Source organism: Arvicanthis niloticus, chromosome 24 (genome assembly GCF_011762505.2).
Source record: "Arvicanthis niloticus isolate mArvNil1 chromosome 24, mArvNil1.pat.X, whole genome shotgun sequence".
NCBI classification, from domain to species: domain Eukaryota; kingdom Metazoa; phylum Chordata; class Mammalia; order Rodentia; family Muridae; genus Arvicanthis; species Arvicanthis niloticus.
Window position 1 is genome coordinate 38732454 of NC_133432.1, and position 27190 is coordinate 38759643.

The 27190-nt window shown below is 44.1% G+C and overlaps 1 protein-coding gene across 3 annotated transcripts in view; it reads left to right on the plus strand.

Moving 5' to 3' along the window:
- Window positions 1-27190, plus strand: part of Insr (insulin receptor) — a 126236-nt gene that overhangs the window by 1751 nt on the left and 97295 nt on the right. For all 3 annotated transcript variants that reach the window (XM_076923818.1, XM_076923819.1, XM_076923820.1), the window contains exon 2: window positions 17313-17864. In XM_076923818.1, the coding sequence (XP_076779933.1) occupies window positions 17313-17864 (552 nt within the window). The remainder of the gene's footprint in view (window positions 1-17312; window positions 17865-27190) is intronic.

The window sequence follows — 27190 nt, forward strand, 5'->3', positions numbered from 1 at the left end:
CTGGTTCAGCTTTCTCTGAAAATGGAAATTAGCTACAAGGAGGGTCAAAGAGAGAAGGAACTGGTGCTTGCTCCCTTGTGAATGAGGGAGGTGTGTGTGTGTGTTGGAGGGGAGGATCAGGATTCTGGGAAAGGTTGAGTTGAGCTTGTGAACTGGATCTGCTAGTCTAGTACTGTTTTTGAAGCCCTCAGGATCTGATATACAGAAGGTGCTCTATGATGAATGGCCATTGGTTTGTGTGTGCGTGCGTGCGTGTGTGGGTTTGCAGAGGCCCTAGGTTGACATTGGGTGTTTGTCTCTGTCACTCTCAACCTTGTGTTTTGGGACAGGGTCTCTCAATGAACCTAGAGTTTGCTGATTTGGCTGCACTGAGAGCCTGTCTTCCCTCCCCCTTCACCTTATCACTACGGTTATAAATGTATGCTGAAGTTCTGGCTTTTTTGTGGGTGTGGAGGGATTGGAACTCAGGTTCTCATGCTTGGGCAGCAAGTGTTTTTACTTCCTGAGCCATCTTGCCAGCCCAAGGTTTGGGTTTGTATTAAGAAAATCTAAGAACTGTCAACATCTACACTGCTGTCTGAGGCTCTTTGGGATTGCCTTAAGGAAGTAGGGTTATGTTGTATGTGTGCCTGTGCACTTGGGCACATAGTGTCATACCTTGAGTTCTGTTTTTGCATTTTTTTTTTGAAAATTAATTGTTCATCTGTGCCTGGACTTCCTGAGTCCAGGAAACAGACCTTCTGTGGCTTTGTATATATGCAGTGTTCACAAGGACAAGGCTTGGGTATTTGTTCCTCACTCATGTTAGAACCTGAGCAGTGCTGGGCACATAGTAGGTGCATATAAATATTTGTCCCCTAATGGCACACAGGGAGCCAATGGCACATTGGGGTTTGTGCAGTAAATATACTGGGCGTGTGGCCAGAAAGTAGCATTCCCTGTGCACACACGAAGTCCCTGGGTTTCATTCCTAGACTCACATAAACCGTGTGTGATGTTGTACGCCGGTCTGCACAGTACTCTGAAGGTATGGGCAGGCTTATCAGGAGTTCAAGGTCATCCTGGGCTACGTAGTAAGTTTGAGGCCATCCTGGGCTACAGGAGACCCCTCCTCAAACAACAAGAACAACAAGTCTTTATTTTCTACAAAATCCCCATACTTTGGAAATATGATCTCGTGAGTCCTTCCCACACCTTTTCAAAGCCTCTCTGGCTTTTGCATAGGAAGAAAAGACAGGACCATAAAGGTAGCTGGCTGGCCACTTGGCTAGGACAGCAGTTCCCTGCTGCCTACTGGGTTTCTTTGCTTCCTTATTTTAAAATTTAATTAATTAATTAATTAGTTAATTAATCTAGCCCTGGCCTATGTAGATCAGATTGTCCTCTAACTCACAGAGACTTGCCTGCTTCTGCCCCACAAGTGCTGGGATTAAAGTCACACAGCATTATGCCCAGCTTTATTTATTATAATTGAGTGTATGTGGGGGTCAGAGGACAGCTTTCAAGGAGTCAGTTCTTTTCTGCTATAGGTTCAGGAGATTGGACTCAGGTCATGCGGCTTGGCAGCAAGCGCTGTCACGCTGTTACCCATCCCCCTTGTACTGGCTTTCTTAACAAACACATGCTCTTTTGGATCAGAACCTCTCCGCCCCTGCTTTGGGGTAATCGTTAACAAAATCCTATCAAATAAATGAATCGCGATGCCTCTCTGAGGCTTGGTGTAGGGCAAGGAACTTTCTAGAATACGAACCTGTAACGTCCACCAACAGGCTACATTTGCTTGGGAGGGAGATGGTGGTGGTGGTGAGGATGTATGTGACGCTTAAGAAAGGAATGGGTCTTTTTTTTTTTTTTTGAGAGATGTCTCCCTAAGGGTGGGGAACACAGTTCATTTTTCGGTGGAGCCTTGGTAGCTGGGCTGGGCTAAGTGGATAACTCCTCTGTTCCTCTCTTGATCAGCCTGGCTCTGGACTGAGATAACCCTCTGAGCATTGTGAAGTGAGAGGACGAGAGAGAGTGCAGTGTTGGAAATTGGAACCTTCCAAGTGTTAGTTAGGGGTATCAGTCAGTTTGACTTTTGGAGGTATGAGCGGTCGCCTTCCATGGGTCTTGTGTGTGTGTTGAGTGTAGTGGATGTATGTGCTCATGTGGGTTGTGTGCACGTGTGTGAGGTCAGAGGCCAATACCAGATGCCTTCCTAAATTGCTTTCCACCTTTTTATTTTATTACTTTTTAGTTTTAAATTAATTTTAAAATTATTTAATTTTGCATAGGTGTGCATGTCTTGTGCACACGTGTTTATGTGTGTGCTCATATGTGTCAGGGCGCATATGCAGAGGTCAGAGGGCAACCTTGAGAGAGTCAATTCTCTTCATCCATCTTTAAATGTGTCCCTGAGGCTTGTGTGGCAAGCGCTTTCAGCCACTGAGCCATCTTGCCAGACCCCAAGTGTGTTGTCTCGTTCTGGGTTGTAGCGGCTGTTGCAGCTCTGCTAAGGTGTTTAGTTGGCACCTTTGGTCTCTGTTAGCTTGATGCCAGTAGCATCTGGATGTGTTTAAAAGTTGCAATAGTGAAAAATAGCTTCAATCATGACAGATTGTCTGTCTCAGACTCTTACCTTCAGAGGCCTTGCTTTTTCCTCCTCTCCTTGTTCTAGAATCTTCCATCATTCTGCAGCTCTTCTCTCTTTAAACACCTAATACACCCTAAACTCCATTGATCACCTCTGACCTCTGATTCTCCTGTGCTCCTTCAGGGACTTACTCTCATACTCTTGCTGTCTTGTCTGCTGGTTGCTATAAGATACCTAGCTTATGTCTGGACACAACCCCTCGCCTCTCAGTCCTGTCTCCTGCCAGTCTGGCCTCAGGGACTTCCTTGGGTTTGAAACTCCTGTGTCCTTCCCCACAGAAAGCATTTTCACCTGTAGCTAGCTTTCCTGGTTTCTGTACTATCCTCCAGCAGGGGTACCCTTGTTCTCGTCCTGTGTGTTCTGTGTAGGCTGCCATTTCCTGATCCACTGTGTCGGTTTAATGTAGTTCAAATCTTTTCTACAAAGAGGTCAGTAAAAAATGATGCCTGTGCTAAATTCACAGTTTTTGTAACATTGGATTGGCACAGGGCCACACACCTTTGCATACTCCTGTCTGACTACTTTCATGCCCTGATCCTAGGGAGTTAAGTAACAACAACAACTACAACAACAATAACAACGTATACTTCAGCCTTTTTACCCAGAGTTTTCTGGATTATGGCTTTTTTTTTTTTTTTTTTTTTTTTTTTTTTTTTTTTTTTTTTTTTTTTTTTTTTTTTTTTTTTGTGAGGTGCTTGGCATCAGACCTAGGACCTTAAACATGGCAGACGAGTGCTGAGCCAGAGTGCCCTTCTTCCTCCGTCTCCTTCTTTCTCCCCTCATCTTCCCCTTTTTCTCCCCCTCTTTTTTCTTCTCTTCCTTCCTTTTTACTTCTAACTCTCTTTTCACTTCCCCTTCCCATCTGCTCCTTCTTCCTCCTTTCCCCCTCTTCCTCTGACATTCTTTATTTTCTTCTTTTTCATCTTGGAGACAGGCACATACATAGCCTAGGTTAGCCTCAAATTTCTTATGTAGCTGAGAAGAATGTAGAACTCTCAGGCCTCCTGCTCCTGTGTGCTGGGATGACAGGGCTGAACCCAGTATACATCTGATATAGGCAGAGCTGAGCACAGAACCCAGGGCTTTGCTTTGCCAGACAAGCTCTCTAACAACGGAGCCACATTTGCAGCTTCCTATGTAATAAACATAACTAGCTTTTATCTGCCCTTCATCTGTCTACTCATAACTTGCTACAACAAGAACTCAAAGTCCTGTCCCGTAGTCATTTAAAAAAAAACGATTGCTTTGGAGACTGGGAATGTGTCTCAGTTGGTAAGGTGCGTGCCTAATGTGCACAAAGCCTTGGATTCTATCCACAGTGCTCTTAAATGAGGTGTGGGGGTGCCCTCTGCTAACACAACACTTGGTAGGCGTAGACAGAAAGATCAGGAGTTGACGCTCATCCTCAGCTATAAGTCAAGGCCAACCTGGGCTATATGAGGGAGGACCTGTCACAAAACAAAGGGTCTGGAGACATAACTCCAGTCCCAGTTTAGGAACTGGTTGCTCTTCTAGAGGCCTTCAGTTTAGTTCCCAGCACCCAAGTCAGGAGGCTCCCAACTGTAACTCCAGCTCCAGAAGTCTCTGAAGGAATGCATTCACACCCAGATATACACAGACACACACACAGACACACACAGAGACACACACACAGACACACACACACACAGACACACACACAGACACACAGACACACACACAGACACACAGATACACACACACACACACACACACAAAACTACCGGGTGTCGCACCGCATGCCTTTAACTCAGGAGGCAGAGGCAGATCTCTGTGAGTTTAAGGAGTTCCAAGTCAGCCAGAGCTTATATAGTGAGACCTTGTCTAACCGAACAAACCAACAAACAAGCAAACAACCTAAATCCAAAACACCCAGCTCTCCCAAACAATAAACAAACAAACAAAAAAAAATACCCCAAGAAAACGAAACTTAAAAATAAATAAATACTATTTTAAGAAAATTACCATTGCCTGTTGAAGATTTTATGTGTGTTGAAGTGCTGTCCCCTTCTGAGGGTCACTTCTTCTGGGTGGAGCCCACTCATACACAGCTGTACACTTCCCCAAACATCTGCCTTTTCCCTCTTAATCCTTTGATTCCCAGAGTCCCCAGATTCCATCCTGGCTAAGGGTAGAAGGAAAATGACTTTTTTTTTCTTTACAAGATGTTTCTCCACTTCCCTTTTGCCTAGTTAGTTCATGCCAACTGCAAAACCTGCTTTCTGTATGTATTTACCTATTTTGGTTTTTATTTTCTATATCTATCTATCTATCTATCTATCTATCTATCTATCTATCTATCTAATCTATCTATTTTTTTAAAACTGTTTCTCTGTGTAGTCCTGGATCTCCTGCAACTCACTTTGTTGACCAGAGAGCTCAAACTCAGAGATCGGTCTGCCTCTGCCTCCGCAGTGCTGGAATTAAAGCCACCATTCTTGGCTTACTCTTTTATTTTTTCAGATCTTGTTTTTAATGATGTGTCTGTGTCTGTGTGGGTTTGCACATGTGAGTGCAGTGTCTGTGGAGACCCAATGAGTGCGTCAGATCCCCCTGAAGCTGGAACTCCAAGGCCTTGTGAGCTGCCCACCATGGCTGCTGGAACTGAACCCTGGTTGTCTGCAAGAACAATGTGAACTCTTAACCACTGAACCATCTAATCCCGTTTTTATTTTAAGCCATCTGTATAGAGGTGTATGTTCTAACACTGAGATGCAGAACAGTTTCATCAGTGGCTACACTCTCTCATATCACCTCTTTACCATTTTTAAATTTTTAATTAATTCATTAATTAAAACATTTCTTAAGGCAGGATTTTACTGTGTAGCTGAGGTTGGCCTGGAACTGCTGGTGTGTAGCCCAGGTTGGCCTGGATCTTGTGGTAATCGTCCCGCCTCTGCCTCCTCCAGAGTTTCAGGCTTACACATCTGTGCTACCAACCCAGCCCCCATCTCTCTGATGGAGTAACTCCGTCCCTATAATCTCTTTTTCCAGAGTGAAAGAAAAAGTCCTGTAATTAGATGAATAAATTCTTAAGACTGAAAATTTTGGTCCTCTTATCCCCCAGGCTCTGGTATTTATAAAGTTGCTTAGTTGCTAAAATTTATTTGGAACCCCTAGATTAAGTCCTGTGATACACTTATGGTTATTTGAGGACACTCAGGAAAAAAAAATGGAGCTTTGAATTTGAAGGCCAGCAAGGTAACACTGCACGTTCTTCAACACAGGGCTGGACCGTTCATGCCGTGCTCATGTCTGGGGATCATTGCATGCGAATTTTTTGTTATTTTATTTTATTTTATTTTTTTCCCTTTAAGGCGGTAACTCATGTAGTTGAGGCTGATCTCAAATTCACTGTGCAGCTTTGGATGGTCTTGATCCTTGATCCTCCTCCCTCCACCTTCTGAGTGTTAGGATTACACACACACACACACACACACACACACACACACACACACACACACACACCTGGTTTATGTTGGGTATGGTACCCAGGACTTGCGGTAGGCAAGTTCTTTATCCCCCAAGGTGCAGCTAGAGCCCACAACTGCCTATTTTGTGTGTGGCATATTAGGCTTCCTGTTTGCTCATTTTTGTATCTTTTGTTGGTGATCTGGCTGCTTAAAATGACCCCTGTGCATGTTTTGAAGGCCCTGTCTTTTGTCCCTGAGGCACACAGGCTGTACCTCACTTGGAAAGTCTGTGTACTCAGAGATACTCGGTCCTTTGTGTTCACTGCTGCACTATGTAGAGCAGCCGAGCTCTGGAAGCAGCCGAGGTGTTCACTGGCAGATGATGGACGAACAAAACATGGTCTATAAAATGGAATTTTATGCAGCCATGAAGAAAAATGTAATCATGGCACTTTTAGGAAAACAGATATTACTAGAAATCATTATGTTAAGGGAAATAACCCAGACTCAGAAAGACAAAACCCACCTTCATCACGTTCTCTCTCATGTATGGAACATAGGTTACAAAGTATCTGTGGTATGTGTCTGGTATGTGTAAACCCACCTTCGACACGTTGTCTCTCATGTATGGGACATAGGTTAAAAAGTATCTGTGGTATGTGTCTGGTATGTGTGTGTGTGTGTCTGTGTGTGTGTGTCTGTGTCTGTGTGTGTGTCTGTTGTGTGTGTCTGTTTGGTGTGTATGTATGTGAGTGGGTGTATGGTGTGGTATGTGTGTCTGTGTGTGGTATGTGTATTTATATAGGGGATTGTGAGAGGGGAGGAAGAGACCTTAAAGGAGGTGGGAAATCAGCAGATGGAATGCAGGTGATAACAAAGGCAGAGGTGAGCTGGGGCTGTGCTCAGTGGGTAGACTGCTTGCTTAGTACGTGTAAAAGTTTCCATCTCCAGCACCACATAAACAAGACCCACAGCTGCTGTCCCATCACTCAGGAGGAGGAGGCAGGATGATGAGAAGGCTCTGTTGTTCTTGGCTATATGGTGAGTTTTAGGCCAGTTTGAGTTATGGGAGACCTTATCTCGAAAGTTAATAAAAACATGATTGTGAGCAGACACTCCTGAGGAACCCAGCCCATTATCAGGTAATTTAGGGTGTTCCCTGGGACAGAACTAATATAAACAATTGGTTATAGATGGTCCTCATGGTTGGGGTGTGACAGTTTTGAGTTTCAATTTCTCATCTAGAGTTCTTTGGAATGCAAACAATTGTTGTTGCTAATATTTTCATCTTTGGTTATACCTTCTGGGAAGTTCTCAGTGACCTGGGACACCCCTGGCTTGAGTTCTAGTGAACAGGTTGGAACTAGCCAGGGAGTACTTCACTCTCTTTGGAGTTTAACAAACTAAATTAAAACTTTAAATAAAAACCCACTTATTGATTTTGTGTGTATGGGTGTTTGTGGAGGTCAGAAGGCAGCCTGCAGCCACTGCCTCTTTCCTTCCACCACGGTGGATAGCATCCATACTCCCTGAGCTATCTTGCTGCCGGCCCACAGTTTTGACAGTTCAGAAACCTGTTTTGTTTTTTACAGGAGAACTTTTTCTGGTCTGCCTGCTGAAGGGCTGTTTCTTTGCAGCTCAAAGAAGGCTTGTGGCAGAAGATTTTTTTCTTTTTTGCCTTTGTGGGAGTGTGGAAAGGGCAGGTACCTTTTGTGAGCTGTGTGGGTCAAGAGTAGAGACCCATGACACTGAGACAGGGACATACAACTACAACAGTGTGTCTGTCTGTCTGTCTGTGTCTACATTGTGGAATCCTGTTTTGTTGAGCCCATCTTCCCTGGTTGATTCAGATCCTCAGATCTTAATTTGAGGGTCTGTCTAGGCTTTTGATATTCCAAACTTGTATCCGTGGAAGGTGAAGCATCTGCCTTCTTCCTCTGAGGATAGGGAATGCTTTAGGTTTTGTGAATGTGCATGGTGTATTTGTGTGTGTATGTTTGCATGTGTATGGGCATGCGTGTGTGTCAGGAGGGTCAGGCATGTGTGTGTAAATGTCTGTGGCGGCCAGAGTTTGATATCTGTTGTCTTCCTCAATTATTTTCTGACATACATACATACATACATACATACATACATACATACATACATACACAGTCTGTCATTTGACTCTAGAACTGGCCAGTTTGGGTGGTTTAGCTAGCCAGCTTGCTGTGGGTCACTTCTATGTCTGCCTTGGAGCTCTGAGATTGCAGGTGGCTGTTTAAGTAGGTGCTGGGGATCTGAACCCTGGTCTTCACACTTGCAGGGAAAGCACTTTACTGGTTGTAACTTGACACAGCCGAGAGAAGAAGTTCTGAGGGACATTGTTGGAGCCACAGGCTGGCTTCAGATTCCATGTCTCTCCTTTGATTTGAGAGGTCCCCTGGGTACACCGAGAAGTTTGTAGAAGAATAGTGGTCTCGATGGGGAAAGCCTGTCACTGCTCTCTCACCTTAATCTTACACTTTGTCTTTTTTTATTTTTCTCTGTTGATCATAAAAGAGGAGACCCTTGTTTTGTGTCGGTCACTTGTCTTATTGCTTGACAAATCATTTGATGAAAGTGACTTAAGGGAGGGTGGGAGTGTTTATTTTGTCTTGAGGCAACATGGCAGTTGTTCTACTTCATCCACAGTCCGGATGTAGAGACGGGGATCCTGGTGCTCAGCCTGATTCTCCTCAGGATCCAACCCACGCCATGATGCCTCAGGAAAAACACTCCCTCCCATCTTCCCTTAAGTTGTTTTCATCTTGCTGCTGCCCATATTTAGGGTTGGTCTTCCTACCTCAATTAACCCAACCTAGAAACGACTTCACAGATGTGTCTAGAAATTTCTTTCTGTGGTGATTCTAAATCCTGTCCATCTATCAGTGAAAATCAACCATTGCTGGGTCGGAAGATAGCTCACTGCTCGGAAGTAAAGTGTGACAACCAGATATCAGATCCCTAAAAGGTTCAGAAATTCAGGGTGCCCTTTGGTAATTCCAGTCTGGGGAAGTGGAGACAGGGTAGCCATATTATCTGGTTCTGGGTCTGATTGAGAGACTCTGCTTCAATGAGTAAGATGGAAAAGAGATCAAGTATGATTCCTGACATCAACCTCCAGCCTCCTCATGTACACATAACCCCTCACCCGTAAACGTGCATCCACATACACATGTATACCCTCATGTACACATAACCCCTCACCCATAAACATGCATCCACGTACACATGTATACCCTCATGTACACATAACCCCTCACCCGTAAACATGCATCCACATACACATGTATACCATATACAAATACGCACGAGAATGGAAAAACAGAGATTAACCATTATACTTGGCATTTAGGTAATACAATTTTCTTTCCTGGGCTCATGATTCATGAGTTTCTCAAAAGAGGAAACAGGTAAAGAGAGGCCAGGACTTGCTTATAGCCACACAGCTGGGAAAAGGCAGAGCTGGGATTGGTTTCTTTGGGCTTTGTTTGCAAAGTGACGTGGTCACATGCTGAACTCACATAGTTTAGAGCCCAAATCCACAAATACAGAGAGTTTTGGTTGCAAGCTTTCCCAGGTTGGGGAGATGGCTGTGGGTAAGATAATTTACTATGCAATCCTGAGGACCAGAGTTTAGATCTTCAACATCCATGTAAAACAAAACAAAAGGAAAAAACCCTGCATCCTCAGCACTGGAAGATGGAGGCTGGAGGATTGATTGGTTTCCCAGGATACTCTGAGTATCTGTAAGCCGCACATCTTTTTATTTACTACACACACACACACACACACACACACACACACACACACACACACACACACACGATGCTGGAACACATAGCCTGCTCATCTCACTGATAACGTCTTAGAGATTTTTCTGTGTCATTGAGGTGAGCTTCCTGGCATCTTTTTATACTATTCTATCACATCTGGGTCTCATAGAGAGATCTCTTTTTGGCGTGTCTTGCCCCTCACCACATGTCCTGAAAAGTGTGGGGGACCATCTATAAGTGGTTGAACACAACCTCAAATTTCTCTCTCATAACCCATGAAACATGTAGTTTGAAAGGCAAATTAGGTACACAGGTAGAGGTCAGAGGACAACTTGGACTTGGTTCTCTCCTTCCATGGTCCTGGGTGTTGAACTTAGGTTGTCAGGCATGATGACCCATTGAGCTATCTTGTTGTCTCAGGAGAAAGCAGTTTCAATAATGGAAAGAATTCAGAAAGGAACAACCAGGGTGCTTGAATAGGGGACCAGGGATGGTTTTAAAGGCATCTGTGATTAAGGAACAGGCATTGCTGATGGTTGAAAACAGAGACACTCAGATTCTGACCATAAGAAGCCATTTTCAGAATCTGCTGGATGTTGTCTTCCTTGGTCTTCTCAGCACTTCTCCTTTACTGTTGTCACAGTGGAGAGAAAGCCACAGAAGAAGAAATTTCCAAGATGGCTCTTGTGCCAGTTTTCCCTCCTTTGAGAATTCTTGGGCTCCTAGAAACCAGGGATCTTTTCCAATGAGACGATCTGTTTAGAGGGCTGGGTTGATGTTGGATGGATGCTTGCTGTGAAACCAGGAGAGCCTCAATTCGGTATCTATGCGAGGGAGAGTAGGGTGTGGGAGAGCATGATGGGTCCTAGGAGCTCCCTGGCCAGAAGCTGAGATGAAGCTAGTGAGCCTCAGGTTAACCAGAGACCCTGTCTCAAGGCAATCAGGTGCAGAGTGATGGAGGAAGGCACCTGACATCCGGCTCACACATTTTCTTGTTAAGCTCAGTCTACCACGGCAGCCCCTATCCACATTCTGGGGTTCTTGAAACTATTCTGGGGTTCTTGAAACTGGCCAGGGGCAGAGTTTTTAGATCATATTTTAGATTACTTTTGTGTGGATGCGTATGGGCCCACGTAGAAGCCAGAGGACAGCTTGGAGGGGTCAGTTCTTTTTTCACCATATGGGTTCTGGAAACGGAACTCTGGTCATCAGACATGGCAGCAATTGCCTTTACCCACTGAGCCACCTTTTTGGCTCTTAAATAAAAAGACTCACTTAAAAAAAAATGAAATTGGGGCTGGATAGATGGCTCAGCAGTTAAGAGCACTGACTGTTCTTCCAGAGGTCCTGAGTTCAATTCCCAGCAACCACATGGTGGCTCACAACCATCTGTAATGGGATCTGATGCCCTCTTCTGGTGTGTCTGAAGACAGCTACAGTGTACTCACATTGATACATACAGAAATAAATAAATAAATAAATAAATAAATAAATATTTTTTTAAAAAATGAAATTATATGTGTCAAATTCAAAGGAAACTCCATCTCCCCAAATTCTGGTGGTTGGACAAAAGCCAGCATTCATCAGGAACTTCAGAAGTGCCCCACCCCAAAGGAGACATTCCCCTTATCACTGGCAGAAGGTACAGATGGCTATCTGTGGTGCCTATCAGCATATCAGAAGTGCATGGTGGCCTCCAGGCTCCCACAGTACCAATAGTACCTTGTTCTTCTCATCTCCTTCCCCACCCTAAGTTTCTTCCGTTCATGAGCTTTCCTCCTCCAGCTACCCCTTATAACCCATGCCCTGAGCGTGTCTTGGTCTTCTCTTTTGCCCACACTCTTTGTTTCCCTCTCACACTCTTCCGTGTGTCCGCCCCCCCCCCGCCCCTTGCTTCTACTTCTCTCAGGGCCAGGTCCAATGTGTTGGCCATGTTCAGTCTACTGCTTTCTCTCCCTGCTCTGGATTCTTCCAGATACTTCTGGCTGTTCTCTCTCTCTCCTCTACCATAGCAACCTTCCTCTTAAACATGCCATGCCTATACAATGTGTTTGTGGGTATGTGACTGAGTGCGGGTGCCCTTGGAGGCCAGAGGTGTTAGGTTTCCCCTTGCAGCTGAGTTGTGAGCCAATGCTGGGTCCTCCGGAAGACCAGTACAAGTTCTTAACCGCCAAGCCGTCTCTTCAGGCTTTCTTTCTTCTTTCAATGTGTGGGCAGTCTATGTATGTGTGAGTCTTGGAGGACATGTGGGTGTGTGTAGAGGCCAGAGGTTGACATCAGGACATCCCCTTTAAAGCCAGTTTCCATCTTACTTGTTGGGATGAGGTTAAAGCTGTGTTTGATTAAGTTTGACAGCCCAGTGAACCCTGTGACCTGCCTGTCTCTGTCTTCCCAGTGCTGGGGCCACAGGAATGTGCTGCCATGCCTGGCTCTTATGTTTACACGGAGTAGTTATGCCTATGCTGTGAGCATGTTACCCACTGAGCCATTTCACTAGTCCTTAGGTATGTGTTTATTTGCTTAGTTATTTTTGACACTGGGTCTCATGTGGCTCAGTCTTGTCTGGATCTCTGTGTGGCAGGAACCCCTGAGCACTTGTAGCCCTGTCCCTCCTGCCCCCACCTCCTGAGTGCTGGGATGAGCTGCATGTACCACTATACCCAGCTGGTGTGGTGCTGAGGATGCCATGCAAGACATCTCTGTATGCTAGGATCAGGAGTTTAAGGTCATCCTTGAGTTTGTAGAACATTTGAAGCCAGCCTGGGTTTCATGAGACTATCTCAGTAGTATCATCATTGACAACAGAAACAAAATTAAGAAAGAAGGAAAGGAAGGAAGGAAGGAAGGAAGGAAGGAAGGAAGGAAGGAAGAAAACTTCATTGGGGTGTGACAGTGTAACTGTCATCCTAGCTCTGAGGTTGAGCTAGGAGGTTTTTAAGTTCAAGGCTAGCCTGGATTATAGAATAAGACCTAGTTTCAAAGGATTGAAACACAAAGGAAAACAACAACAAGAAAACCAGGGGGTAGAGAAGTGGGCATGAGCAAGTGGTGGGCCAACGGCTGGGAGAATTTTTGCTGCTGAGAGGACCTTCCGGAACGCTTGCTGCTTTATGCACCTCCTTTTAAATCAGATACTTCTTACTTAGATTTGATTTATTTTTTGTTTTATGTGTGTGAGTATTTTTGCCTGCATGTATGTCTGTATATCAAGTGTGCGCCTCGTGCCTGTGGAGGTTAGAAGAAGACGTTAGATCTTCTGGAGTTACAAATGTTTGTGAAGTGCCATGTGGGTGCTGGGATTCAAACTAGGTCCTCTCTGCAAGAGCAGCCAGTGCTCCTCCTAACTGCTGAGCCATCTCTGCAGGCCCCTTATTTAAACCTTGAAGTATCCCTCATTCCCACCCACAGGCATGGGGCTGAAGCAAAGCGGCTAGAATTCCTACGAGAATTTCTGGTGCCAATTCCATCTTCTGTTTTTTTTTTTTTTTTTTTTTTGTTTTTTTTTTTCTCCCTGTTCCAGCAGTAAATTGTTCTATTGTTTTCAACTAGCAGGACACATCAGGCTTCAATGAGTTAAGAGTTAGATTCATTGGGAGATTAGAAAAGCAAAGTGCTTCTTTATTGCCCCTGCAATTAGATCCTTTTAATCTTTATTTATAGTAACTTAAGTGAGCCGGTGGTTTACATGCTATATGATTCTTCCAGCGCAAGTACAGAATTCAGTAGTTTTGAATGTATTCGAGGGATTGTGCAGCAGTCCCTGCATTTGGTGTTAAAACATTTTTCTTATCCTTTAAAGAATCACTGGCGCCTTCAGCCCCACTCCTTGGCTTCCAGCAACCACCAGTCTATGTCCTGATTCTCTAGGGTTTGCCTCTTCTGGATACTTTAAATAAATGGAGCCACACACTTTGGCGAAAGAACTGTGGGTCCAGTTCTTTCACCGAATGTATTATGTATTTCAATGTCCATCTGCATGGTAGTGCCCATCAGAACTTTATTTATGTTTATTGCTGATTAATATTCCTTTTGTATGAATATGCCACAGTTCCTTGGTGACATTTGGGTGGTATCCAGTCTTTGGCTAGAAAGAAAAATCCTCTCTTGGACAGTTGCATGCAAGTTCTTTGTGTACTTGCATGCATACATGTGGACCCTAAAGGTCACTTTTTTCTTTCTAAACATTTTTTTTTTCTTTTTTTTCCATTAAACTTGGGCGGAGTCACACCGTGAAAGCGGGACTCGAACCGGGAGAGACTAGGGCTCGCCCTCTGCAGGCGGCTACCTTAACCCCAGAACATAAGTCAGTGCCCCCCAAATCTACAAAACCACAAAAAATCAAAATCAAAATAAACAAACTAAAGATCAATAAGACAAAAAGAAAATGCCTAAACAAAGCAAAATGAGACCAAAAAAAAAAAGTCTACAAAATAGCATTGAGATCATTTTATGTTGGCCAACTATTACTCTTGGTCATGGGGTCTACCCTGAAGTGTGGTTGATATACCCAGTGAGAATCCACTGAAGATAATTAATTTTCCCTTTGCCACTAGGTATCAATTGCTGTTAGCTTCCTGGTTAAAGGTGGGAGCCCATGTGCATTGCCCTCTCTTAGTGCTGGAACTCAGCCTGAGTTGACCCTGTGTAGGCCCTGAGCATGCTGCTGTAGTCTCTGTGAGTCGACCTGTCATCCATCCAATAGTGGTGGCTCATGCTTGTAATCTAGCTGGAGTGGTAGAGAAAGAAGGATCCCTGGGGCTCACCCACCTGGAGGCTTAGCCTACTCAGTGAGTTCCAAGGCAGAGAGAAACTGTCTCAAAAAGATAGTAGGAGGCATCTGAGGAGGAATGACACTGTTTTTCCTTTGCTGGAGGTGTGGGTGTAGGTTGCAGGTACACATCTCGTCCAGAGATGTATCTTCCGTATTTGGGGTGTGGTAAACACCAACACAGGTATACCTACTGCATACCATCCAAAGCCTGAGCTCTTATCTTGAATCCATCTTTTTTTTTTCTCCCGACAGGTCGTGTGACCTTGGGGACAAGGAGTTTTGTAATTGTTTGAGAGAGTAACTGTTTAGCTTGATGTTTGTTTCCTGGGAAGGAGAGGGTATATTTCATTTTACAGATTACAGTCTGTCGTGAAGGGAAGTCAGAGCATGAACTTCAAGGTGAAACCTGGAGGTAGGAGCTGAAGCAGAGGCGATGGAGGGACTCTTCTCCAAGGCTTGCTTCTCCTGGCTTGCATTCTAAGACAATCCAGGACCACCTGCCTGGGGGTGGCAACACCCACAGTAATCATCAATCCAGAAAGGATCCCACAGACTTGGCCTCCAGGCGGTCGGATGAAGGCAGTTTCTAAATTGAGGTTGCCTCTTGCCAGATGACTCAAGCTTGTGTCAAGTTGACAAAGCTAATCAGCACACATGGCTTAAGGGATGGAGGTTTTTTAGGAATATTGAAGACTGTGATTATGGAGCGTACAGGGCTGTGGGAAGGAAGCCGTGGTGGATTGTGCAGAATTGGGAGGCACACCATCCTTAGGAGAATCAGCACTCCTTTTGTGTTTGGGCAAAGACATGGAGATTACATTTCCTGGGAAGCGCTTACCACACCTAGGTAAAAGGGAATTAGACTTTAATTGGTAGCCTGGAGGACAGGCCAAGGAAGCAGAGTCAGCCAGGGAGGTGGGTAAACACAAAACCAATACATTTGGTTTTTCCTTGCCTGTTCTGATGTGAGCATGTTTTTTTCCTGTCAGTCGCTGAAGAACGTCCATGCTGAGACTCCGGGCGCTGAGCTGGGGTCGGCTGCTCTTTCCTCTGCTCTTGACATCTTACTCAACCCTCAGTAATCCCGCCGAGCCGATTGCCTCATAGATAGGCCGATGATTATGTTAGGCTTCGAACTAGGCCTGCCAAAGGAATTATGTTCTTTGCTTTCTGAAAGGAATTATTTAGGCATGGTTGCTTTACAGGGAGAGCCATTCATGGGGCTGGCTTAGGAATTTGAAATGCAGAGCCCACAGTGGGTGACCACAAAGCTGGTACTGGCCCTAATTGTAGCTTTCCCCATCTTGGATTGGGCAGAGGGCCTTCTGCATAGTAGGCAAGGGCCTCTACCTCTGAGCCATTGCCCCATCTCCTCACTGGGGAATTCTAGGCAGGGGCTCTACAGCTGAATGAATCTTTAAACTCATAATCCTCCTGCCTCAGCCTCTTGATCATTGGAGTTATAAGTGGCCACCATGCCTAGCACACCATATATCATTACCTATTCATCCACAGGACCATGGCTGCTATCATAAAGATAAGAAATAACAAACACTGGTGAGAATATTAAGGAAGGGGAGCTTTTACATACTGTTGACAACCAGGAAGATTGAGACAGAGTCCTGGTTCTTTTTCTTCAAAAAGTTTTTTGGTTGACTTATTGAAGAATGGGTTCCAAGTCATGTCATCTTATATGTCTGTGATTGTACCTTGTTCATCACCATCTGCACTTGGCTCTCTGCTCACCCATTAGTATCTTTCTTTACCCCACCTGGTCTTTTTTTCTGCTCCTGCCATGCACATATACAATGCATATATAAAATATCTAATTATTTCATTCTTCCTGGCCAATACCCCATTGTTTCTATATCCCACATTTTTGTTCTTATCTGTTACTATTACTACTTTCTTGAGACAGGGTCTCAAATAGCCCAGGCAGGCCCCTTGACTCTCTGTATAGCCAAGGATGACTTTGAACTTCTGACCCTTCTGTCTCTACCTCCTAAATGCTGGGATTATAGGTGTGTGCTACCATGTCCTGTGCATGCTGAGGATGAAACTGAGGGGCTTTATGCACGCTAGACAACTGCTAGCTGAGACATAATCTAGCTTCCATCCATTGACTGCTTATCTCATAACTTGGTTATTGTGAAGATGTCTATATACAGTGTGTGCCACATTTTATCTGTTTGTCTATTGGCAGGCATTTCCTCAGCCATTGTGAGTAGAGCAGCAGAGAGAGTAAACGTGCAGGAGTGTTTATGATATGCTGACCTAGAGTGCTCTGGGGTATATACCCCTGTGTGTGTGTGTGTGTGTGTGTGTGTGTGTGTGTGTGTGTGTGTGTGTGTTTTAGAGGCCAAGACCAATTTCAAGGGTCAGTTGTTCCTTAGGTGTTCTTCATCTTGTTTCTTGAGACAGGGTTTCTTTTTGGCCTGGAGTTCACTGATAGAAGTAGCCCGGTGAGGCCTGGGGATCCCTCTGTCTCTGAATGCTCCCAGCCCTTACAGACATATTCCGCTGCACCAGCTTATTACATGGGTTCTGGGTATAGATGTCAGGCCCTTATACCTGTACAACAAACACTTTGTTGTCTCCCCAACTCTAGGCTCTAGTTCCATGAGCTGTTCTAGAGTCTCTGGCTCACCTACTTTACTTTGCTTTCATTTTCTGCCCTCTAGTGTGCCCTGGTATGGACATCCGGAACAACCTGACCAGGCTGCATGAGTTGGAGAACTGCTCAGTCATTGAGGGCCATCTGCAGATCCTCCTGATGTTCAAGACCAGACCCGAAGATTTCCGAGACCTCAGTTTCCCCAAACTCATCATGATCACAGACTACCTGCTTCTTTTCCGTGTCTATGGCCTGGAAAGTCTAAAAGACCTCTTCCCAAACCTCACAGTCATCCGAGGCTCCCGTCTCTTCTTCAACTATGCCCTGGTCATCTTCGAGATGGTCCACCTGAAGGAGCTGGGGCTTTACAACCTCATGAACATCACCCGGGGCTCTGTCCGCATCGAGAAGAACAACGAGCTTTGCTACCTGGCCACTATTGACTGGTCCCGCATCCTGGACTCTGTGGAGGACAACTACATCGTACTGAACAAAGATGACAACGAGGAATGTGGGGATGTCTGTCCAGGCACCGCCAAGGGCAAGACCAACTGCCCCGCCACTGTCATCAATGGGCAGTTTGTGGAACGGTGCTGGACACACAGTCATTGCCAGAAAGGTATGCTGAAGGCAGTGCCTTTTTAAGATTCCTCCACGGTTGGTAGACCCATGAGTAATAGACTCCTGTAAAAGTTTAGGTGATGAAGGCTGTAGGGTCCAAACCCTAGAATCTCCATTAAAAATACCTGCATCTCCCTTATCGGTGAGGTATACCCACTTGATATTGTACAGTTAACTGTGGGTTACTGAGACTGTGGGAAGAGATGAATGAGTGCACTGTAACTTGGCCACTGGAGTAGGCAAGTAGCCATAGTTAAGTGTCAAGATGTGTGTTTTTTACATATGTGGCTCATATGTAAAAAAAATTCTATGGGAAAAATAAATAGGGGCTAGATTTTTTTGGGGGAGAGCTGTTTGCCACCCTCTGTGCTGGATAGTGAAGGTTTCTGTGGTCCTCTGCTTGGTTGAGGAGTAGACTATGCAAGAGTATGGGTTTGGCTTAGTGTGTTTTTCTTATATGATTATAGAAGTCAATTTTTAAGAGATACTCAGAAAAAGAAATGTAAAACTTCAGCTATCTATCTGTCTATCTATCTATCTATCTATCTTTCTTTCTTCATCATCATCAATCTCTGTGTGTATGTGCACATGCATATGTGTGTATGTGTGTGTCTATGTATTTATAAGTGCAAATATGTGTATGCCAAGACCAGCATGGATGTTAGAGAACAACTCTCCTTCCACACGTGTGGGTCTAGAGGATCAAACTGAGATAGTCTGACTGGTGGCAAGCGTCTTTACCCACTGAGCCATCTCTCTACTCCCTTTGTGGGTCTGCTGCCTTCATATCTTTAGCCTTTTGAGTTATAAGGCACTTACTTACTTGGGTTATTTCAGGGTTTTGTTTGTTTGTGTTTTGAAAAAAATTTGGTTGTTTTGAGGTTTAAGCTTTATTTATTTGTAATAGTTTTTATTTTCTGTGTATGGGTGTTCTGCCTGCATGAATGTCTGTGCACTCCATGTATGCCCTTAGATGCCAGGAGAAGGTGTTGGATACCCTGGAATTATAGCTACTAATGTTTCTGAAGTGCCTTGTGGGTTTTGGAAATTGAACCTGGATCTTCTGTAAGAAGCGCAAGTGCTCTTAGCTGCTGTAACATAGCTCCAACTCCATGTGTGTTTCTTTTAGGCTTGTTTTCCAGAAATGAAATTTCTGGGTCAGAGGCTCCTGATTTGGAGTGCCAAATGGTTTTCCAGAAGTGCTGGACCTGTGGACTGGACTCCTAGTCTTGTGTGGAGACTTTGAGTGTTGTTTAAAAAAGTCTTTCACAAAATCCTGGGGTGGGTGAGAAGCCTGTAGTTTATCTTTGTATGTGTTTGATTTCAGGGCAGAGCCTTTGAAAACATGTTTACTTATCATTCAGGGTTTCTCTGCTTTCTACTTTCCTTGTCTGAGGGCTTTGGGGAATCTATCTGTAATTCTCTTCTTTGAAGCCTGTTAATCCTTTGTCAGTTTCATTTGTGAGCCTTCTCACAATTTTTTGTGAGAAAATTTGTGAGTGGAGAAAATATTCCTAATGTTCAGAGGTACTGGGGAGTGACGGTGGTGTTGATGAGGATTGACCCCGAAGCCTGTGCACTTGAGGACTGTGCTGCCCAGCAGAGCTCCCAGCCCTTCACTGGGAGACTCTAGGCAGGAGGCTCTGAGGTGATTTCCACATTCCTTTTTTTAAAAAATGCCTTACACTTAGAAACACATAAGATGATGTTTTGTTTAATATTAACTATTACCATGTTGAAAGTCTTCCACTCTCCACTCCGGGTAGCTCTCCATGTACGTGATTTAGTGAGGTATCTGTGTGCTTGCTAGAGACCTATTGGAGAGTCTTGATGCTATTTGTGGCATAAGCCAATCAGCATCACCTGCAGTTCCAGTTCTAGGAAGACTGAGGCAGGAGGATGGCAAATGTGAGGCCATCCCAAATTATAGAGTGAAACCCTGGACCCCAGAAAAAAAGAAAGAAGGAATGGAAGAGAGAAGGAAGGAGAAAGAGACAGAATGAAGAAAGAGAGACATTCTATTCTAAAGAAGGAAGGAAAGGAGAGAAAGGAAGAAGGAAGGGAGGGAGGAGAAAAGAGAGGAGGAAAGGAAGGAAGGAAAGAAGGAAGGAAGAAGAAACTCTCTCCCTTCCTGTGGCTGTTTCTGCCTTCCTTCCCTGTACGGGGCATTTGTGTTCTGAGTGCCAGCTTTTATTGTGTTTTGATGTCCAAGAGAACAGTTCATTAACTGTTTATGGCTTCAATGACCTCATTCACATGTTATAAAATTCCCTGGGAAAGACTAGTGAATGGGAGAAAGGCGTGGGTGGCTTAGGGATTAGCTCACAGAATAGGGGCGGGGGGAGGAAGTGTTATTTCTTTTTGTCCCCACCTGAGCCTAAAGAAGCGATGGGTGTTGAATCTTTGGGTGAGGTCTTTATGGGAACTCTTGAGGAGGAGTCTTGGATAGTGTGAGTTGGGGTATGTCTTAGCTTTGAATTGCTGTGATAAACACCCCGACCAAAAGCAACTTGGAGAGGAAAAGGTTTATTTCCTTTTATAGTTTATAGTCCGTTATCTAGTGAGATCAGGGCAGGAACACAGGGCAGAAACCCGGAGGCAGAGTTCATGGAAGAACCGCTGCTTACTGGCTTGCTCCCCATGGCTTTCTCAGCCTGCTTTCTTATAGAACCGAAGGCCACCAGTCTAGGGATTGGCACGATCTACGGAGAAGAGAGCTGGGCCCTCCCACATCCATCATTAGTAAAGACTATACTAAAGAATTGCCTCCAGGCTAATCTGGTGGAGGTATTTTCTTAATTAGGTTTTGTCTTCCCAGTTATATCTAGGTTTGTATCAAGTTGACAGATCACAGCAGGGATGAGGAGGAGACAGTGGAGAAGACAGATGGTTGAAGGGATGAAGATACTACTTTTGGAAAGTTTGTGAGAATACTGGAAGTTGGGGACAGAAAATTGCAAAGCTATGACCCAGAGGAAGGTGTGTGGTGGGAGCAAAGTCTTGGTAGAAATCAAGACAGTTTTTTGGGCCTGGAATTTTCTAGAGCTTGTGATTTCTGGCCTGGGATTGGGTGGGTTGGTCTAAATGCAGGCAGGGATGATGGGAGGGAAGTCTGTACTCATTTGTGGGGAGAGAAGTTTTTCCCAGGGGCAAATCAGAGTCCTCATGTACCTGCTAAAGTATCCAAATTCCCCTTTGTATTTTGAGTGCAGTGACTTAGATCAGAGACATGTGAGAAGCAGAAACAGAGCCAATTTATAAAGATGGGGAGAGCATTCTGGACAACGGAAGTGGACTAGAGAGCCAAGGGAAAACCTAAAAAGCTCTGGACCACCAGTTGCATTACTCTTTAGAGGACACAGCATCCACTTCCCTCAGGATTGTGCATTATGCATAGACTTTTCCTTCCTCATGCAAGCACACACATGTATACCACCATACAGATGAGTGCATACATGATAATAATTAGATAATTGCCAAACCCCTAGAATTCACACTTTTTTTGTTTGTTTTGGTTTTTCGAGACAGGGTTTCTCTGTGTAGCCCTGGCTGTCCTGGAACTCACTCTGTAGACCAGGCTGGCCTTGAACTCAGAAATCCGCCTGCCTCTGCCTCCCAAGTGCTGGGATTAAAGGCGTGTGCCACCACCACCCGGCGAATTCACACTTTCAAAGTACCATTTTAAATGGATTGATAAAGCTTTGCACTGTGCCTTCTGTGATACGGTTGTGACTTTGTCCAGTGTTTCTATAGGTATATGCCATGCTCCTGTTAGTCAGCGGATGGCCATCTTGGCTACTTGGACGGCTGCCGTTTCACAGTGTTCATGTTCAAGCAGTTCTCATCTTACTAATATCAAGGGCTTAAACAGGCATGCCCACAAGTCTCACACTCCAGAGAGAAGTGCAAAGGGTTTAAGTCGGTGATGCTCAGCCTTCCTAACCCTGCGACCCTTGAATACAGTTCCTCATGGTGCGGTGACCTCCAACCATAACATTATTTTATTGCCTACTTGATAACTGTAATTTTGCTAAAGTTATGAATCGTAATGTAAGTATCTAATAAGCAGGATATCAGACATGTGACCCACAGGTTGAGAGCCTCCTTTAAGTGAGGCGCTGAAGGGTTAAAAAGTATTTTGAGAGAGATGATGAAAGGAGGAAGGGAGAGAGACAGAACACATTTACATAATGTTTACTACAGTATATTGTTATGTTTTATTATTAGTTGTTAAACTAACTTATTTAATTATAAATTCAATCATTATCTATCTATCTATCTGTCATCTATCATGTGTGTGTGTGTGTGTGTGTGTGAGAGAGAGAGAGAGAGAGAGAGAGAGAGAGAGAGAGAGAGAGAGAGAAAAAGAATGAATGAATGAATGAATGAACGTGTGAGGGCGAGTGCACGTGTGCCAGACTGTGCTTGTAGAGCTCAGAAGACAACTTAGGGGAGTTGGTTCTCTTCCTTCCACCATGTGTGTCCTCAGTTTCCAAAACTAGATGATTAGGTAGTCTTGGTGGTAAATGCCTTTCCCTGCTGGGTCATCTTGTTGCCTCACCCACGCTATTTTTTGAGACCGCTCTCTTACTGAATAGTTCTCCTGGCTGGCCAGCAAGCCCCAGAGCCTCCCTCCTCTACTTCCAGGCCCTCAAGCCTGCAGGCCAGCCAGCACTCTGCCCACTGAGCCATCTCCCCTGTCCCGAGTGTTCAAATCTTTAATGAGGAATATGAAAACTTATCTGACAAGTGTCCAGTTTTCTGGAAGACTTTTAGGAATATCAATGGAAAGCTTCATTTTTTTCTGTTTTTCTCATGAGAGAGTTAATTGCCCCAGTTGTTTATGGAAGACGCTGGATAGAGGGCAATGCATACTTATGAAGAGGTGGTTCTGGCTGACTTGCCTGGTGACTTGGTAACTGGTCTAACTGGTTTTTCTTTGGTGTGATGAAATTCATTGACCAGTTATTTCCTATCCTGTCACCAGATCCTTGTGGGAATTGAAATCTGTTCTTTGTCACAGAACACCTGACGTACCCCAGGGAGGTGCCAGGGACATTGATTCTGCTGTGGTGTGCTCTGTGTGTTTCTCTCATTCTCCCTGTGCCGGCCAGAACTTTCACTAAATGGAGGGGACATGGATGTTGGATTTTTTTTTTTTTTTGAGATTAAAGTCTCACTACATAGTCCTAGATTTACTCAAACTCTTGGCAATCCTCCTGCCTCGGTCTTCTGAGTGTTGGGAGACTAACATTCCTGGCTAAAACACTGTGTTCTGATGTGGTAAAATATATTTTGTATGTACATTGAAAATATAACGTCACTGTCCCCATGCTCTGGTTCTGGAACATTCTTAACACCCCCTAAAAGAAATCCTGTGTCCATTATTACTTACTTCTCAGTCCTGATTCCCAGAGCTCCTGGCAAGGAGCAAGCAGCTTTCCAGCTGTGTAGACTCACCTGCTCTGGACATTTCTTATCCACAGAATCAGATAATATGTAGCTCACTATGCTTTCTTGCTTTCCTTTTTCTGAGTACAATGTTCTGAAATTTCACTCATAGTAATTTCATTAAGTCTTGATTTTTTTTTTTTTTTTTGTGGCTGAGTAATCATATGATTTCACCAGTTTTACCACTTGACCGACATTTGTGGTGTTTCCTCCCTTCCGTTATTTGAAATAGGGCTTCTGCAAACACCTGTGTTCCAGAGCTCATTTGTGTCATTCCTTTACCTTTAAGTAATAAGTAACTAACTTTTGTAGGGCTGAAGTTCAAATCTAGGGTCTTGGGCATGCTAGACAAATATACCACTGAGCTATAGCCCCAGCCTTGGTTCTGCTTCACCCCAACCCCCAGCATCTGGATTACAGGCCACAGGTCACCACACCTGGGTTTTGTGTGGGTTCTAGGGGTTGAACTCAGCTTATCAGAAATACTTTACCTGCTGATTCATCCCCTGGCCCTGATAGCTCCGCTTTAGGTCATGTAAAAATATTTATTAGTTTCCATTCTGCTTAGTTTGAAAACTGGCCTTGTGTTGGTTAGTACTGTCAACCCAACAGGATCTAGAGTCACCTAGGACGTAAATCTCTGGGTGTGTTTATGGTGACATCCTTAGATTGTGTCAACTGAGGTGGGAAGAGAGAGAGAATCATTCCCTGTGTTTGGGTCCTGGACAATGTACCAAGAAAGAAAGTTGGATACTAGCATTCATCCGCCGCTCCCTGAGCCTGCCGTCATGGCTTCCCTGTTGTGATGGGCTGTACCCTGTAACTGTGAGCCAGAATAAGTCCTGTATACTGCATTTGTCAGGATTTCTCTCTCTTTCATGAGTAAAGTAACTACATAGCCCCTAATATAAAGTACAGCACTGTTTGTTCTGTGGTGTGCCCCTGACAGTCCTGGAGAAGAGGAAGGAGTGACTTGAGAAGACTAGGCTCAACAAAGACACTCTTCTAGTGAGAGGAGGAACCAGGAAGGGGCAGCGGCTGGCCAGGGCTGAGTGTGTCCCTCTATGGTTGACCAGGAACCAAGAATGCTTTAGTTCCTTTTTGGTTTCTTCCTCTGAGGAAAAGGTTCAGCAAAGCAGAATGGGTGTGGACAAGACATAGGGTGCCGATGGTGAAGGGCCGATGGAGAAAGTCCTCAGCCTACTCGACCTCCTGATAGCCATTCACAGAAATCTTTGCGACTGGGAACTATCCCAGTCAGGAAGGAGGACCTGAATTGGACTCCCAGAATCTATGTATCTTTGGTTTTTTTTTGGTCATTGCTGTGATGAAATAACTGACAAAAAGCAACTTAAGGAGAAAGGGTTAATTTGGCTCCTAGTTCAGGCAACGTGAACCTCTTAGTCACTGAGAAGTCACAGCAGTAGGAACTTAGAGTCAGTCACATCCCATCCACGGTCAAGAACAGAGAACAATGAATTAACACATATATGCTTGTGCTTATTAGTTTATTTTCTCCAGTGTTGTACAGTCCAGGATCTGGGCCTACAGGATGATACCTCCCACAGTGGTAGAGTCTTCCCACTTAATGTATAATCAGAACAAATATCCTGTGTACAGACTAACAGGCCAACTAGACACTCTTTCACTGAGACGCCCTTCCTAGGTGATTCTAGACCAGTGGCTCCCAACCTGTGGGTTGCAACCCCTTTCTCAGTGGCCCCCTCAGACCATCAGAAAACACAGATATTTACATTAGATTCATAACAGTAGCAAAATTAAGGTTATGATGTAGCAATGAAAATAGTTTTATGGCTTGCAGGAGGGTAACCATTACATGAAGAACTGTATTAAATGGTCACAGCATTGGGAAGGTTGACAACCACTGTCGTAGACTGTGTCAAGTTGATAACCAACACTAATCATTAGACAATGTTAAAAGCTGGACTTGGTGGTACATGCTTGCAGTCTAAGCTCTGGAGAGGCAGGGCCAGAGGGATCACTGGGCTTTCTGGCCAGCCGGGCTAGCCTACTTGGCAAGCTCCAGGCTGGAAACAAAATCGAGAACTTCAAGACTCATTAAGTCTTTAAACGATGGCATCTATCACCTGACAGGCATGTTTGAGGAGTTTTCTGGTGCTGGGCCATCTTTGCTATACTGTGGGTACTACTTGCTTGCTGAACTTTTCTTTTGGCATGGTGGTAACATTGATTGGCAAAGCTTGCTTTGTTTTGTGTCTTGGGTTTTTGCCATCTCTGTTCATGAGTGAAATCGGGCTGTGTTTTTGGTTCGTTTCATTTTGCAATCTCTTCGTTAAGTTTTGTTATCTGATCTTCTAGTCACTTAAAGTGAATTAGGCACATTTCCATTTTTAAAGGTTTTTAAAGAGTTTTAGCATCAGAATTAATCCCTCCTCGAACAACTGAGTAATTTCGTGGGGGAATCTTATGGTTTAAAATATTTGTGGGAAGAAAATGTTGAGTAAATTTGTATATATATACACATACATATATACAAATTTACTCAAAATTTATACAAGGTGTTTGGTGAATTTAGGCTAAAATCTTTTTGTTGCTGTTTTGCCTTTTAAAGCTCTTTTACCATCATTTGGTCAACTTTTGTGATTCATAGTTTCTTAGAATTAGTGAGGATTCTGAACTGAGAGTATGTTATCCAGATTGCCAGAGTTGTGTGCAGTCTCCTTATTTAACTGAGAGCTGAAAGTATTGAAGATCTTGGACTTATTCATCAGTCTGTTTTTTTTTAAAATAATTTAGCAGTTTTTGCTGTGAACATAATTCTTTTCACTTTGTGTTTGTTCTAACCTACGCTCTTACCTTTGTTCTTTTTAAATCTTCCTCAGTGTGAAATTTTTTGAAGGAATTACTTATATAAAATTTTTTTTTGGAGTAAATTCCAAATTGTGAAGTGAACAAGTAAAACAATCTCATTTCGTTTAAACATTTGACAGTCAGAGGCTCTACCCCAGAGCCACGCCCCAGTCCTTCACTGAGCAACACCTCCAGGCCTAATTTCATTCTTTTAGTGCAATCAAAGCTTTTAAGGCCACAACTTCACTCTCGATTTGGCTTTTGCTGCCCTCGTTGGTCCTGGATATATACCTTCTTGTTTTCTTTGTTGTCTAAAGAGTCCCTGATGGTATTTTAATGTATTTATTTTTGTCCCCCATTGAAATAAAAACAGCTCTTTCAGTTATGCTATATGAATGGTCTTGTTTTGTCTCCTCAGCTACCCCATGTCACCCTCATTTCATAGGCTATCTTACAAGTGAAATAGGTTCAGTGAAAGTTGACTGACTTGTGGATATGTACACTAGACTGGCTGCGGGGAGGCATGGGCAGCTCCTTGTTTTGATTGCACCTTCTCTGGTTGAGTGAGTTTGAGTCACTGATTTTTCGGATTGGAAAAAAAAAAAGAGCTTTCACTGTTTCTTAGTTTCATTTTTGTTGCTACAATAAAATATGATGATAAAAATCAACTAGAGAGAAAGGCACTCACCTTAACTTGCATGCCGGGTGACAGCTCATTACTGAGGGGAAGTCAAGGCAGGAACTTCAAAAAACTGATGGTCACATTGGCAGTGAAGAACAGAGAGAGATGCTTGCTTGCTCCACTCTGCACAGTTCAGGACCTCCTGCTTAGGGAATGATGGTGTCCACCTTGGGTGAGATCTTTCCACATCAATTAAATTAATTACGATGCCCTCCCCAGATGTGCACACACACACACACACACACACACACACACACACACACACTAACCCAATGTCCCCTATTGAGACTTCCTTCCTAACTGTAGATTGTGTCAAATTGTTACTAAAACAATTCCTCGGGGGCTGGAGAGATGGCTCA